This window comes from Epinephelus fuscoguttatus, linkage group LG14 (assembly GCF_011397635.1).
Source record: "Epinephelus fuscoguttatus linkage group LG14, E.fuscoguttatus.final_Chr_v1".
In the NCBI taxonomy this organism is placed as follows: domain Eukaryota; kingdom Metazoa; phylum Chordata; class Actinopteri; order Perciformes; family Serranidae; genus Epinephelus; species Epinephelus fuscoguttatus.
In genome coordinates this window covers 15,095,868-15,112,272 of record NC_064765.1, presented here as the reverse complement: position 1 = coordinate 15,112,272, position 16,405 = coordinate 15,095,868, and the positions used below count along the sequence as shown (strand labels likewise).

Genomic DNA, 16,405 nt, shown 5'->3' with positions numbered 1-16,405 from the left:
TCTGTCTACAGCTCCTCTGCCTGCTCTGCTTCACCATTACCAGCTCACCTCAGCCATCATTTCTTTCGAGCCTTCAGCTCCACATCCTCAAACAACAATAAACTGCCTCTGACCGTTAAGTTACCCTGTTGTGTTTGCATTTGGGTCCCAAGTTGAACTGCCACAGCATTATGATGTATTATATATGTTGAGGCAGTTATTTTAAAAGATGTTTTTCACGTGAAGGAAGGGTTGTTAGTTGTAGTTTACATTTCTGGTCTCCTTAGCACGCGCTGTCGTCTCTTGCCCGCAACCCCCACCTCATTTTGGAGTGTTGTGAACCTTGTGTGTTCACGATCTTCCCTCTCCTGCCATCCAGTTTTACCTGCAGCCCATGCCAGCTTCCTCTCAGCCTCCTCCACTCCCACGAACCCTGGATCACGACCATTCTAATATCTTGGACAATAAACCTTTTTATCATCTCCATCCTGGGTCCCGTGCTTGGGTTTTCCTTGAGTTCGTAACATGAATGGTCTCTGGTTTTATTTAAGGGTGTTTTTCATAAATGTGTGTGATGGAATTTGTGCTCATTCAAGATAGTGTAATGAGGGGCTGAATGACTTTGAAACAGTTCAGTTATTTTTGTATAATGAAGATTTCTTTGTTTCTCTGGCACAAAAGGTGGAATAAATGACAACAGAAACAAAATAACAAAAAAAAAAGCCCACTGGTTTCAGCTATCAGCCAAATTGGCATTTTGAACCTCAGTATCGGCCCAGAATTTTACAGTGCATTCCTATCAAACACACAGACAGTAGACTGTACCCACCCTTCATGTAGAGGTAGCCGTGGAAATATGGTGGTCCGTTCCCATTGAGCAAGGTCACCCTGCCGTTAGTCACTTCTTCATCAGTGTCCATCATGCCATCGTGTTCATCATCACTGTCTGCATACTGCAACGTCATACAATAATAATTAATTTTGTGTATGTAAACAAAAAGCACAACAATTCATCTGATGACATCATCAGATTTTTAAAATTTTCACTGTGTAGCTGCTCATACATATCTGCGTGCACGCGTGTGAGGATGCGTGTGAGTGTGTGTCCTCACAGAGTCAGAGCTGCCTCTGTAGGACTCAATGCTGGCGTTGGTGCAGGTCGACTTCCTTGGGTGCTCGTCATCTGTCACGGCGGCGCTCCCGCGGTTGCTCCCCGATACGGAGCTGTCGTCTCCGGCGTTGACGGACCCCTCCTCATCCTCCTGGTCGTAATCTGACTCGGTGTCGGCTGGCATGCTGTAGATGGGCTCTTCTCCGTCCCCCAGGCTCTCCACCATGCTCACCTTCCTCTCCTGGTCTGCCTTGGCTCCATCTTTCTTCTCCGCCTCTCCTGGAGGAGGTGGTGGTGGTGGAGGAGGAGGAGGAGGAGGTGGTGGAGGGACAGGGGCGCCATCTCCAGGTGGAGGGAGAGGAGGAGGGGGAGGAATTCCAGCAGTAGGCACACCGTCTGCGGGGAGAGGAGGTGGAGGAGGTGGAGGAGGTGGTGCAGGAGGCACTGTCCCCTCTGCAAAGGCAGGAGGAGGAGGAGGAAGGTGAGCAAATATTTCCTGATCAATCGCATCAGTCTCAGCAGGAGGAGGGAAGTCCGGGAGAGGGATGCACTCCTCCTCAGCATGAAACCCTTCGTCCACCTCCTCTTCTTTGGACGCACCTCTGGTGGCGGCTTTTGGAGCTTTTGCCTCTGTGGCCGGTTTGGCCGCGACTGCTCCCAGCGATGGATCCACACCTCCGAAGTTCAGGAGGTCAATGAGCTCTGTGGCCTTGCGGGACGCCTCCTTCTTCATCCGTTTGAGCTCAGCGTCCCGGCGCAGCTGCAACTCCTGTTTGGAGGACTCGCACAGCTGCGACACCTCGTCCTCTCTCTTCTTTTGCAAGCGCTCGATCTCTCGCTCCAGTTGCAGGATCTCCTCCATCTGTCGGGCCTCATCCTAGATGGGAGGAGAGAAGAGACGGAGCATATCAACATGTGCATTATTTTGTAAATCAACAGGAGGAGAATAAGATGCAACATCAAGAGAAGACGCACCGTGGCAGCATCACTTTCAGCCTTTTTCTCTGCGCCTTCACTGACTTTCTCCTGCTCCCCTTCACCCTTCATCTTCCTCTCCTCCTCCTCCTTCTTCCTCTTTTCCTCCTCCTTCTTCTTCTTCTCCTCTCTGAGCTTTCGGACTCGAGTACGCGCCACCTGACCTCGCCTGTGCTTCTGCAGCACCAGCGCTGCCTTACGTTGCTTCACAAACCGCTTGCGCTGGATGTGCTTTCTGAGGTGTTTCTGGAGGGTGACGACACTGGCGCGTACACGCTTGAAGTGCTTCCTGTGGACAAAATGGAAACCCAGTGAGAACTGGCACATATTAAAATCAATCTCAGTTCCTATTAAAGGCTCTTACTTGGCAGAGAAAGTGAGGAGGTGGGCTCGGATTATCATGGCAGCTTGGCGTCGGACTTCATCCCTGTCTTTCTCCAAACGGTGCTCCAGAGACTCTTTCATAAACACCTGCAAGACAAAGGTGAGGGGTTACAGAGAAGATATCTAATGCAGAAAACCTATTAAATGACAGATTAATCATGTATTGTTGCTCACTGTGGTGGTTTAAGCTTTCTAGGGTCTGAAAATATTGTTGCCAAAAACTTCTGTATCTTACCTTGGTCTTTCCCAACTGCCACTCTTTCTTGGTCTTGTCATATTTGGTTAGAAGATCTGTACTTCTTTTCTTATCATCTCCTGCTGCAGCTGCTGCTGCGACTGCTGCTGATTTCTCTTTCACAATGATTTTGTACCTGGCAGACAGAAAGAAAAAGGACAAATTGTGAGAAACAAACAAAACAGAGATCTCAGCAAAAAGGGCAACACTTCAGACACACTCACACAAACACACATCAGATTAAAGATAAGATAAAGGTAGATTCAGAGATACTTACCGAGAGAAGAAATCTTTGAAGGTTCTGCGGACGGGGAACCCAGCACGACGGATCTTCACAGTCTCCAACATCCCAGAATACCTCAGCTGGTTGAGGACGACCTCTGGGTCAAACACATTTGCATTCTACAAGTAAAATAAGAAAGATTATTTGACATTGAACTGATGACGTGATTGTCAATCAGGCTCTGAGACAGCATTAATGTGAATTTAAGGACTGATAAGAGGTGTGAGCCAGACAGAGACTGACCTTTTCCATGTTGGGCTTAATGCAGCGGATGAAGAAAGGGTTGGATACGCTCAGAGTAGCCATGAGAGAGTGGAGGGAGTCCTGAGGAGAAAGAAAGAAATGATGTTGTATGGCAGTGAACAAAATTACAGTAGTAAGTCCTTCAACGGTCTTTAAATGAAAGAGAGGACAACAAATAGTGTGTTGTGCACTTACATCTCAGTATAGGGCTGAATCAACTAGTCGATTAATCTAGTAGTTGAGTGACAGAAAGACTAATTGACTCCATAGGGGGAGTTTTCTAATCTACAACAATTTTACCACCCTCCTGGAATAGATGACATCACAATGGGGTCTAATCGCCAAAGACTCTTCACATTATTCACACTTATGTGCACATGTAAACAAAAATTATTTTCTCTCAGAACGAGTCTCTCCTGATTGAAATATCTTTGGGTTTTGGACTGTGTAAGACAAAACAGAACATTTGAGGAGGTCATCTCGGGCTCTGATGGGCATGCTCACCAGTTCCTGCCATTTCTATGACTAAGAATAACTATTCTCTCAGCTCCCTGTGGTGCTGACCTTTACATCCATCCTTCATTATGAGTTGGTTGTTATGTTGTGTCAGGCTGTTCACATGCACTTTACCTACGAAAAGTATTGCACCAGACTTTAGGAAGGAAGTATTAAGAGCGAAAGTTCATGTTAAGAGCCAGGTTGGGACAGTGGATGGGTCAAACAAATACAGGACTTTCCCCCAGGAGACTGGTGTTCATGTCTCGTGTAAAACCAAGTGAACTCTGAGCTCACTAAGTATTTAAGCTAAGTTGTTACACATCATACAAACCGTTGTATGAGGATACGTTGGTTAGGTGCCTAACAATCTTAAACTGCTTGCATCACTCACCCTGAACTGGGAGCTGACGGTGGGTTTGCGTCTGGCTGTTCCCATCTTCTCCTCGTTGTTCCTGCTGCCAACCTTCTCAAACAAGTCGTAGATGAAGTCCAGTCTGAGAGGCAACACAAACATGATGGATTACACACCTACTTACGTATGATTACATTGTCATATGGATGAAAATGTGACATTTCTTGATTACATTTTAAATGAGTTTGAGACATTAAGTGACCCTCAGACCTGTTCAGTTCTTGACACTTTTATCAAAGCCCATCAGACATTGTCAGAAACACATTTCTATACCTTTTCAGGCCCTTAAAAGCTGACATTTCAAGGACTCTGGATTCTAGTTTTCACCCAACAATTAAAGTTTAATACTAGTCATTGTAATACATAGAACGTATTTGCATCAAATATTCATATCAGCTCCAAAATCTACAGGTGTTTCTTCCTTGAATAACCAAAATGAACTTCAAACAATCTCAAGACTTATTGCAGTCCCAATAAACCATTCATTTAGTGAGTGAGTGTCTTGCCTGCTGTCCTTGAGCATGTTTAGGATGTCGTCTCTGAAGGTGTCTCTGTTCTTCTCCAGGATCCCTCTGACATCATACAGGACCTGACCAAGACACACAGGTTCATCATAAATCTCCCCGACTTCACTGAACAATACAGTATGCTGACAAGTGTCTCAGCTTTGCATCACTCACCTCCCCGGCATAATGTTTGATACCGAACTGATACTCAGCAAGTCTGGGTTTGACATAGTACGGGTTTGTCTGCAGAAAACAGGACAAAAAATAAAACAATGTGACGTTTAAGACAAGCACAGCAGCTCGACATTTTTCTTTAATAATGCATGCATTTTGTGTGTGTAAATAACTCACAGAGTGTCTGCTGTGCAACTTCTCCAGCAGGGTGAAGTCAGTTCCTTTGGGGAATCGACTCTCTTCATTCACTAGTGCCAACAGGCCCAGTTTCTAAGCGAGAGAGAAACAAACCATTATGATGTTGCATTAGCACCACTTTCTAAGACATCAGTGCAGTTTTATTAGATCAGTCACCAGAGAGCATCTGAGGCGTCCAACACAGTCTTTATTGTAACTCACTTCAGCACAACTCTGATTAAGAACTGACTGACCTTCTCTATCAGGTCGAGACACTCTGCGTTGTCCATCCAGTCTATGGCGTCCCACTGGACACCTTCCCTGTGGAGAGGAAACCCAAACAGTTATACACAGCAGGAACAAGACATTTATCAGCTTGACAGAGTACTGTTTAAGGGACACCGCTTTGTAACTGTTCGAGTCAAGGATCAACTACAACATAGCGTTGTAGTGAGCCAACAGGAAGGAATGTCTTGCAACCTGTGTACAATCTGTGTACACGTTTGTAACAATCCTGCACCGAGGCCAAAGCATCAAATAAACAGCTGTTCCCTCACTGACAAGCTAACAAGACACCTCTGCAAATAGGACAGGTCAAGGTGTAATTTGGCCGCTTTCACATTTGGTGAAATGCAGGGTAGAGATGAGTCAAAAGATATGTGCGTACATTCATTCCTGACACTGGGCGAGAGGCGGGGTACACCCTGGACAGGTCGCCAGACTATCACAGGGCTGACACATAGAGACAGACAACCATTCACGCTCACATTCACACCTACGGACAATTTAGAGTCACCAATTAACCTACGTGTCTTTGGACTGTGGGAGGAAGCTGGAGTACCTGGAGAAAACCCATGCTGACACAGGGAGAATATGCAAACTCTGCACAAAAGGGCTCCAGCCAGCAGGTTGCTGTAAGGCGACAGTGCTAACCACTGCACCGCTGTATGTAGAAGTTTACCTGTTGTACTCCAGCTGCTCCAGGGAGAAGATATGCTTGTTGAAGTACTCCTGGAGTTTCTCGTTGGCGTAGTTGATGTTAAACTGCTCAAACCGATTCACCTGGAGGCGAACACACATGTCTTATAAACAGATCTGCATGTAGGTGTGTGTGTCTGAAAAGAGCTTTAAGCAAAACAGTTCAAAGTTCTGACCTGAAAGTTCTCAAACCCAAAGATGTCCAGGATGCCAATGGATTTAAAGTTTTCCTTCCCTTTGATCTTCTGATTGATCTTGAGGATGATCCAGGAGAAACACTGGGAGTACAACGCCATAGCAACAGAGTCCCGGGAATCCACGGCCTGTACGGATGAGACAGAAACCCGAGGGGCAGCGTGAGCGTGTCGGTAAGAGCCAGAGATCGATCAAGAGATGGAGAATTAATGTGTGGAAATGTGTGTATGTGCGCTGACCTGCTCTATAGTGAGTGGGGAGCAGATTTCCTCTCCTCTGAGGATTATGGAGCGCTGAGTCAGGACTTCAGACAGCTGGAAGGCATCCAGGCCCAGCAGCTCGCTGGCATTAGTGACCACTGAAAGATGAGCAAAGATGTGCTACACTTCTGCAATGCATCTTTCTAAGTTTTACTTTCCCTGCCTGACTTTAGCCGTGCACAGACCTTGCTTGGTGGTGATCTGGGCTCCGCCTGCAGTCATGAACTCGATGTTTCCCAGCTGTAAGACTCCTGACAGCAGCTTAAACATGTCTCTGATCTCCTCCTCTGTGAACTCCAACACCTTCAGTGCCTCCTACACACAGGTAAAAACACAGCAAAAGAAGATTAGGTGCTACCAAAAGAAGAGGTGCTTTTAACACATTTTTATCGCAAAGACTGGGACGTTAAAATGGATGTAGTGTGGTTGCCAATTCTACATCAGTGCAGTAACTCACAGAGGTTTGATAAATGGTGCCTTTGAATTTCAGCTGTTTGTTTACAAGAGAAAAACTCTCCGTAAACTTGTAATGTTACTCAATGCATGAGTTGACGACATGAATCCAACAACACACCTTAAATTTCACTGTGACAACTCTGACCATTACTTTAGTTTTTATATGATATACACTTTTAGTAATGAGTGGATCTTCAAGCGTTTATATACATTAATTTCAACCAGGTTATGTGGACTGCATACATCCTAATCCTCACTCGGAGAAAAAAAAAAAAAAAGCATTGTAGAGTGTCGTTCCTGTGGGCTCTGGCAATACTAAACCCCTGAGCTTGCCTGAGAAGGACTAAATGCACAAACCCGCCATTTTTAAATATCCCATGGAGAGAGACTCTCACTGCAGCCTGTTTTATTTTGCTCTGGAAATGTCGGCGTGCAGCCTCGTTCTGTGGACGATAAACGAGATGCAGACTTCCATCTGTGTCACCAGTAATGAGGAAAGGTTCTGGATGGAGCAGTGAGTGACAACAGCCCCGCCCACATTTAAGAGTACTGTTTGCGGTAGAAACGCTAGGGTCTAGGTACCATGTCTGAAGGGTTACTTTTGGCTCCAGAGGTACCATACTGAAAGTATTTGGTGGAAACGGGGCTTCTCTGTCAGTTATATTTTATGTAATGCTCTTTCCAGGCTGCAAACATCCCCTCAAGATTTGAAATTAGCTCTCTATATCTGTTATACCAAAAACACACCAAACAGCAGTGAAGTGCAGCTTGTAGCGAGCTGCCATGCAATGGCTATGAAAAGCTGTGGTGGCTGCTCTGAGCTGCAGCTGTTTGATTCTGCAGGGAGGTGCAGCCAAACCAAACAGCGACGTCCAGGCTAAAAAATCAAGCCAACGCAAAAGTGCCAAAAACTGCAGTTTCTCTAATAGCCACTTGAGGCTGGCTCCAGAAACGACTCAATTCCCCTAGACCCTCATCTTAAAATGCAACAGCAGAAATAAACTTGTTTAAAGCTTGGTGAAAAAACAGTTTTGGTCTCTAGCTAATTTCCCCCTTCATGACAACTGTGCGGAGAATGAGTTTTATATAACTCACCTATTTTTATTTTATTAAGGCTTAAAGTAACACATAATTAACTCTATGGGCCCTAGGCGTTTTTGGGGTATTTTTACTGCCTTTACTTTTAAGCTCATATCACAGTCATTATAAAGGCTACATACACATGCTATATCTTGTTTATTTCAGGACAATCTGGGCTAACCAGATTTGCCATCATTACATGTCCTTCTATGTGCCTGTATTTTATATTAATTTTTATATCAATGAAAAAAAAAAATCTGTGTTGCTAAATTCTTACATTTTTACATGTATCTCACCATAGCAAGTTGGAAGTTGACATATTCTGCCATATATGAAGAGGGGAGACTCTCTGGAATCTGGCAATATAGGAACCATGATGCTGGGACATTCTGTCACTTCACAGCTGTCCAAAACATGTGGTTTGTGCCAGGCGGGGTAGTCAACCAAGTGCAATGATCTCCTCCAAGATAATATTTGCCACTTTGTTTGCAGTAAACAAAGTTTGTTGTTGTTTCTCAGTTTCAGTTATATATTGGGGGGGCATTTTGGGCATTGGTGGGGGGGCACATGTCCCCCTCAATGTATATGGTGACTATGGCCCTATTATGCATGCATAATTAGGCTACTGTTGTCTGGGTGCGCAAAGGTGAAGTGGCTGGTCTTGTACAAAGTTTGATGGAGTGTCAACTGGACAATATGGAGATATTTGTATGTTGAAAGCCGGACTACAAATGTGGATAGACAGGGAGAAACACACGCAAGCCTAAGACGTGGTAAGATACGATATTCCTCACTATATGAAGTGACTGATAACAAGATCTATATAATGGATGATAATGATCGCTGTTTCACGTGATATGCGTGGCTTCTCGCTATGACACATAGTCACGGAGAAAATCAATAGAGAAGAACAGTTATGAATTTGGATGCGCTATGCGTCATTCGGGCCCCTAGGGTTAACGGTGTGGTTGACTGAGTGACAGGCTGTTTGTAAGATGTTGCTACAGTCTGTGAGTCAGATCAACCCCCAATCCTCCACAGCTCCACCCTCTCCTCCAAATATGGTCACTTCTGGCTACAAAAAACCATGATGGCAATGACCAAAATGCCAAACTCGAGGCACCAAATCAGGATTCCACAAACCAATGGGTGACATCATGGTAGCTACGTATATTTTATATAATCTATGTACGATATCCAAAGTATAAGATGATAACTAGTCTCTTATCACAATATCAATGTACTGATATATTGTATTGTATCCTAGCTGAATGCCGCTGTTAGCACTATTCACGCTGTTAGCACCGTAGGCTGTTAGCGGCCAGCTAAGCCCTCTCGATGTTGAGATCCATGTGCAGGCAATCTTAGCTCAGACTCTAAACAAAATGTCAAATTCAGCTCCTTTGACTAACGTGCAAAGACCAGTGTAAACCTAGAAGTCAGCTCAGATTACAAATATGACTTACAGTAACATGGATCATTTTAAATTTAATAAATTCTGTCTCCGGGGCAGCTTTTGTCCCGTCCCCCCGTCCCCCACACCAAATATTTATAAAACTCAAATCCACTTAACAAAGAAAGGACATGGGGAAAGACAGAGTAAATGCAGGTGCACTGACCATAACACTGTTATACAGTTCTTTGTCATTCAGGCTCTTGTCCTTCAGACATCCTGATTGGCTGAGGTAGTGGAAAGATTCGGCAGGGTCCTCCAGGAAGTAGAGGCCTGATAGAGGAAACATATAATGAGATACACATTGAGACACTTAACTGCACTTATACCATGCAGATGTCTGGAAGAGTTGCAGTGTGTTTTAACTGATCACTGTAACATGATCTGCTGCTACAGATCTTTCTGTATCATCAGATTTATCTGTTGTAAATGTATTCTGAACACTGTTTCAATGCATGCCAGATACATCAAACCAATATTTGAACATTTGTATGCTTTCCCTTACTTTTATGTTCTTTGCTAGCACCTGCCAGCAGAGCGTAGAAGATGTGGTAGTTTCGTTCTCCAGGGTTTTGTCTCACCACTCGGTTCTACAGTAAAATCAATGCAGAGAAGCCATCAATAACATTTAATTATGAGTCACAATGCAGAACCAACAAATCATTTCTAATGAATTTTAACTTGATGTGAGCAGGCTGCAGACATGGATACCTTTTCCAATAAATCTGAAAGGTAGAGAGTCAAGGAAGCAACAGTGGACACTTAACAAATGTACTTCTTTAGCATTACTCAATAAAAGCAAATACAAAATCTGGTATATTTAATACATATAATCTTGTTATTTAATGTTTAGATATAAGGATACAGTCAATGACGCAGCCTCCCTGGATGTTTCCGCCCTCAGAGAAGTGAAGCTGGATGAACTTCCCAAAGCGACTGGAGTTGTTGTTGTAAACAGTCTTCGCATTACCAAACGCCTCCATGATGGGACTGCAGAGAGAGTAAAAACCTGCAGTTAGTGCATTTTGCTTAGTCTGTAACTTATCTGTGAACGCGGTGTAGAATATAGTACACCCACCATGTCCTGCAGAGGCCATTCATCATATGTTTCTCCAAGAGCAACATTGTTTCACTGACACACTCTTATCTACTGACTTTCTCCTCTCCACAATGCTCTGCTTCATATTAACATAATCATCATAAATCATCATTAACATCCAATTGTGCCAAATGCAAACACTGATTTGCTCTAACAAACTATCTGGATTTGTTCACAGGCTCCCTAAAGAACTGACTTAACTCAAGACTTAAAAACAAAATCCCTCAATTTGTTTGACCTGCTGAAATCCTGAGACAGTAAGAGACAGATAAAGCCGCCTTGCATGGCTGCACACCTTCAATATGTAATCATTACAGCTTTGCATTGACTTGATCCCAGTGATGTAAAAACATTAATATTACATTTCACATTTTATTCATAACATTTCAAAATACAATGAATATGAAATGAATATCAATGGTTACCATTAAACCTGCAAAAATGAGTCCACCAGTAAAGTTGATCAAGTATTGCCAAACATTTAAGCAAAAATGCCCAACACGTGCCTTAAGCTTTTATGCTCCTAGCCACTGGAACATGTTACCTGATGACAGTAGGAGTGCCCCAACAGTATCAGCTTTTAAAGTTAAGTTTAAGACATTCTTTTTTTAGCCATGCATTCCAGTAAGTCTGGTTCAATTATTTCATTTTATTTTGTTTTATTTCATTTCATTTTGCATTCATTTTATTTTATTTTTATTTCATTTTATTTTATTTATAATTTATCTTTTAAATTTAATTTAATTTAATTTCATTTCATTTCATTCAATTAATTTCATTTAATTAAATCTAGTCTTATTTTATTTTATTTTATTTTATTGCTTTCAACTCAGGTGTGCTTTTACTTTTACTGTTCTGTAATGTTATTTTATTATAATCTTTTATTGGTCTATTTATCTTATTCTATACTGTTTTTAGTTTTTTTTATCAATTTTAATTTATCCTCTTTTAATGGCCCCCTTGTATATTTTCATTTTATTTTTAATTTCAACATTTTTTTAAACAGTTCTGAGTCATGTCTTTGTATCTTACTTACTCTTCATCTTAATTATTATTTCATGAGGTTTTAATCTACGTTTTAATGGGTTTGATTCACTTTTATGGTCGGTTTCTGGCTTTGTCTGGTGACGGCAATTTCTACCTCACATATTGTGCAGCACATTTTGCTTTGACCTGGAATTAAATGTGTAATATGAATAAAGTTTTGCTTGCTTCCTTGATTGCATTTGATGTTACCAGCCTCTTTGATGATTTGCTACTTTTCTCAGTGTTACATCCCTGTAAATGATTGAAAACTGAATATCTTTGGGACAATAAATGGGCAAAACATAAACATCTGAAGGTGTCTCCTTAGAAAAGGCAGTTTTTGTACTATTTTATGAACAAAAAAGTTAAATCAATAGTGAAAATAATCATTAGTTGTTGCCCGAGTCAGCAGTCAGAGAGCTTAAAGACTTGCTTTTGACCTCCTTTTGAATTTCTTTTGACTCAGACTTGTCCCAGTTTATTTAAAAACATCTCTGGCAGTAAAAGTAAAGAAACATTTTCACGTTTCTCATCTGTACCTGCTCTGTACGATGGCCTGCTCCACTCGTGTACTTTTCTCTGATGGAGGAGTCCCAGCTGAGTTCTGGCTCATCACCGACAGGAACTGAAGCAACAGTTTGGTGCTCTCTGTCTTCCCTGCGCCTGATTCACCACTGGAGGACACACACACACACACAATTCAATTAAAGACACTGTGACCTTCTCTGACATTCCCATATCTCAAACTGGTTCATTCGTTCAATCAATACAGAGCTTTGATAGTTTCAGAGATATTTCATTAGCTTCCAGTCTTTATCAATAGAGATACCAACAGAGACAAAGTCTGACTGTAATTGAAAGAAACAGGCCACCAACTTCACTCAGTGTTTGTTTTTTTTTTTCTAAATTGGTAATCCACCACCAGGGCAGATGTGATCTTTATTTCATCCTCTTCTCCTTCTTCATCTGATCTAAATAACTTGTTATTTAGGACTGACTCTTGGAGCTTGATCTCGGCTCAAGTCTCTCCCCCAAACACCCACTGTGATCAATATGTCTAAAACGTGGAAATGCTCGTCTACTTCCTTTATCCTTCACATTGATTTTCATTGTCATTTTCTACCCGTCTCTGCATGGGCTCCGTGCACAGATGAGCAAAACGATCCACCTCCCAGCACATTGAAAGCTAACTAATAAACACATTATATCTTGTTTGTTTAAAACCAAAAACCCAAATAAATGTGTCTTTGTGCTAACACATTCACACACCCCGACCATTATATAATATTTTACAATATTTTTGGTGTGTTTGGATAATAAGTGGGTTCTCAATGGGCTAAGCTAAGCTAGCTGTCTCCTGGCTTCATGTTTACAGACACAATGGTGGTATCGATTTAAGAAAGACAATAAGACCGACGCTTAGAGACATAAAAAATGCATGTGTAACTGTGGGTAAGTAGGACAGTAGGAATTGTTGGATTTTCTAAAAATGGAAAAACCCTTTTGGCTAATGCATGCTGGGATAGGCTGCAGTCCCCTGTGATACAGGATTTAGAAGGTGGATGGATTGATGGTTGGGGCATGGATGGATTACTGAATGAGTGTACTGGGCACAGGCCCAAGCCCCCCCACCTCCCCTCCCTCTTGGCTTTCACCTGCAAAAAGTCACTCAAATTAACACCTACTGACCAGGAAGAGACAAATGACTGCAAAAAACACAGAAATGACCTCAAGCAGACACAACATCACCCAAATTAAATGCAAAATGACCTCAAGGAGACACAACATGACCAAAAAAGACACAAAATTGCTTCAAAGAGGCACAAAATTGTCTCAGAGACACAAATTCTTCCCAGTAAGACTCAAAATGACCAAACAAGACAGAAATTACCTCAAAGTGACACATTAGGACCTGCAACAGACATATAATTGTTTTAAAGAGACACAAAATTACCTCATAGACACAAACCAACCAAAAAAAAAAACACAAAATGACCTCAATAAGACACAAAATAAGGACAAGGAGACACAAAATAACCAAATAACAATGTCAAATAGACATAAAATTGTTTTAAAGAGACACTAAAATGAAATTCCCTTAGAGACAAAAAAAGGACCAAAAAAGACAAAATTATCTCAAAGAGACACAAAATTATTCCTAAAGAGACACAAAAATGACCTCAATAAGTCACAAAATTACCTCAGTGGCACAAACTGACATACAAGACAGACATACAATTGTTTTATAATTTTATAATAATTGGATTCCCACAGACCCCCCTCACAGAACTTTACACCCAGGCAGTTACCAGGAAAGTCACCACCATCACACAGGACCCCACCCACCCTCTGCACCCATCCTTCCAACTACTACCATCAGATCGCCGTTACAAAGTCACACTTTCCCGGAAGAACACATACAAAAAAACTTTTGTTCCCACTGCAATCACCACCCTGAACAGTTTAAAATAACAACTGAAGTCCCACCCAGATACACCGCTTTTTGTCGTATATCTTGTATAATGTCTATTGTGTTTTGTGTGTTCTTGTGTATTTTATTTCGGAGCTTGCCAAAGACGAATTTCTGTTACTTGTGACAGACAATAAAGGTTTATCTTATCTTATCTTATCCTAAAGAGAATGCAAAATTACCTTAGAGTCATAAAATGACCAAAAAGACACAAAATTGCTTCAAAGAGGCACAAAATTACCTCAATGAGGCGCACAGTTTTCCCAATAAGACTCAAAATTAACTCAGAGACACATCCCAACCAACCAACCAAAAAAAAAGACACAGAATTACCTCAAAGAGACATAAAAAAGAGGACAAGGAGACACAAAATGACCAAATAAGACATAAAATTACCTCAGTGACACAAACTGACCAAAAAAGACACAAAAATGACCTCAAAGATACACAAAATTACCTCAGTGACACAGACCAACCAAATAATACACAAAATGACCTCAAAGTAACACATAACGACCTACAATAGACATATAATTGTTTTAAAGAGACAAAAAAATTACCTCAGAGACACAAACCAACCAAAAAAGACAAAAAATGACCTCAAAGAGACACAAATGAGGACAAGGAGACACAAAATGACCAAAAAACACAGAAAATTTCCTCAAAGTGACACATAACCTCAAATAGACATAAAATTGTTTTAGACACACTAAAATGAAATTACCTTAGAGACACAAACCGACCAAAAAAGACACAAAAAATGACCTCAAAGAGACACAACAGTATCTTAAAGAGACACAAAAATTACCTTAATTAGACACAAAATTACCTCAGTGACACAAACCAACCAAATACACAAAATGACCTCAAAGTGACACATAACAACCTCAAATAGACATAAAATTGTTTTAAAGAGAGTGCAAAATTACCTTAGAGTCATAAAATGACCAAAAAAGACACAAAATTGTCTCAAAGAGCCAAAAAATTCCCTTAAATAGACAAAAATGCCCCAGACAGACACAAAATTAGACACATAAACTGACCAAAAAAGGCACAAAGAGACACAAAAATTGCCCCAGAGAAGTACAATACTACCTTAGAGAGACAGAAACTAACCTCCAAGAGACATAAAGGGACTAAAAAGAGAAAAATATCAACAAAAAACACCCAAAATGACGACAAGGACACACAAAATCACCACAAAGTCCATCTATCTTGCTCCTAAGTGGGAGAGGTGGTGGAGCCTTTTGCATACCTGTGTCCAGGGGCCCGTTGTCTCATAATCAGCCCATGGGTTTGGGGGAAAGACTGACAGATGGACAAAGCATGAATAAGATGTAAACCAGTACATTTAATCATGACAGTACTCACCTGATGAGGACACACTGACTGTCGTGGCGTTTCCAGATGCAGCGGTAGCATTCATTGGCCACAGCAAAGATGTGTGGAGGCAGCTCCCCTATATGGTGCTTAGAGTACAGGTCCACCCTCTCTGGGTTGTACAGACCTGAGATCTGCTTGTACGGGTTGACGGCTGCCAGGATGCTGCCGATATTGGTCTGGAAACATAAGAGAAGAGACATTTCAGGTTCTGGCTCTGTGTCATGTTTTTAGCCTTTTGTATCTTTTGTTTTTTTGTTTCTTTTCTCCTGTTGTCAGTTTTTTGTCTGCGCTCTGTTTCAAACCTGCACCCACACACTTACAGTAAAAGCACTGACACATGCTCTCAGGGACATGTACAGCACAAATATGTGAAGCCTTGTGTTGATATTAATCTGGATGGGAGGGTGAGGGAGCACATCAGGGTGGAGCTGTGACAGCAGGAGTGACAAATCAGATTTTTATTAGAAAGCTGAGAGACGATGGAGGAGGGAGAACAGATTTCCATTCTGAACTGTCTGTGCTGTAACAGTAACCTCACTTTCTGCGCTAGAAACAAAAACACTCGAGGTCAGCATGCCATCTATGGTGTCATATTACCCTGTCTGTGCACTTCTGTGTACTACACACATTAAAATCTCTGCTGAAGGACACAAATACACAGCGATGCATGGACTCACAGTGACACAGAAAGCTGACCCACACAGGGTGAATTCTTATGATCAGCTTAAGGGAAATCCGTGTATGGACAATATTTCATCATCTAGATTAGGTCACACACAGGACGGCTGGTACTGGTCTGCTGTCTGGTAATCTTCCAGGTTTTCAGGCTTGTGATCAAAATGTGCTTCTTTCAATTGATCTAAATATCCATTCTTTGGGCCACATTAGAGATTATCGTCTTTTACGTCATCAGTGGTCATGGGTGAGATGAAACCCCAGAGGCAAGATGGGTAGTGGAGTTCTATGAACATCAGCTAATGCTTCTATTCATTACAGACACATACACATAAACAAATGACCACAACAGT

At 41.9% G+C, this 16,405-nt stretch overlaps 1 protein-coding gene across 1 annotated transcript in view; it reads right to left on the bottom strand.

Annotated features, from left to right (window-relative positions):
• Positions 1-16,405, bottom strand: part of myo10l1 (myosin X, like 1) — a 78,709-nt gene that overhangs the window by 15,561 nt on the left and 46,743 nt on the right. Inside the window, exons 4-25 of the mRNA XM_049597000.1 lie at positions 15,366-15,553; positions 12,064-12,198; positions 10,265-10,389; positions 10,111-10,124; positions 9,905-9,989; positions 9,566-9,672; positions 6,596-6,725; positions 6,390-6,508; positions 6,132-6,278; positions 5,939-6,039; positions 5,232-5,298; positions 4,978-5,070; positions 4,801-4,869; positions 4,627-4,709; positions 4,100-4,202; positions 3,211-3,291; positions 2,962-3,086; positions 2,685-2,820; positions 2,430-2,536; positions 2,066-2,354; positions 1,092-1,967; positions 809-932 (exon numbers count right to left, since the gene is read on the bottom strand). Coding sequence (XP_049452957.1) covers positions 809-932; positions 1,092-1,967; positions 2,066-2,354; positions 2,430-2,536; positions 2,685-2,820; positions 2,962-3,086; positions 3,211-3,291; positions 4,100-4,202; positions 4,627-4,709; positions 4,801-4,869; positions 4,978-5,070; positions 5,232-5,298; positions 5,939-6,039; positions 6,132-6,278; positions 6,390-6,508; positions 6,596-6,725; positions 9,566-9,672; positions 9,905-9,989; positions 10,111-10,124; positions 10,265-10,389; positions 12,064-12,198; positions 15,366-15,553 — 3,304 coding nt within the window. The remainder of the gene's footprint in view (positions 1-808; positions 933-1,091; positions 1,968-2,065; positions 2,355-2,429; positions 2,537-2,684; positions 2,821-2,961; positions 3,087-3,210; positions 3,292-4,099; positions 4,203-4,626; positions 4,710-4,800; positions 4,870-4,977; positions 5,071-5,231; positions 5,299-5,938; positions 6,040-6,131; positions 6,279-6,389; positions 6,509-6,595; positions 6,726-9,565; positions 9,673-9,904; positions 9,990-10,110; positions 10,125-10,264; positions 10,390-12,063; positions 12,199-15,365; positions 15,554-16,405) is intronic.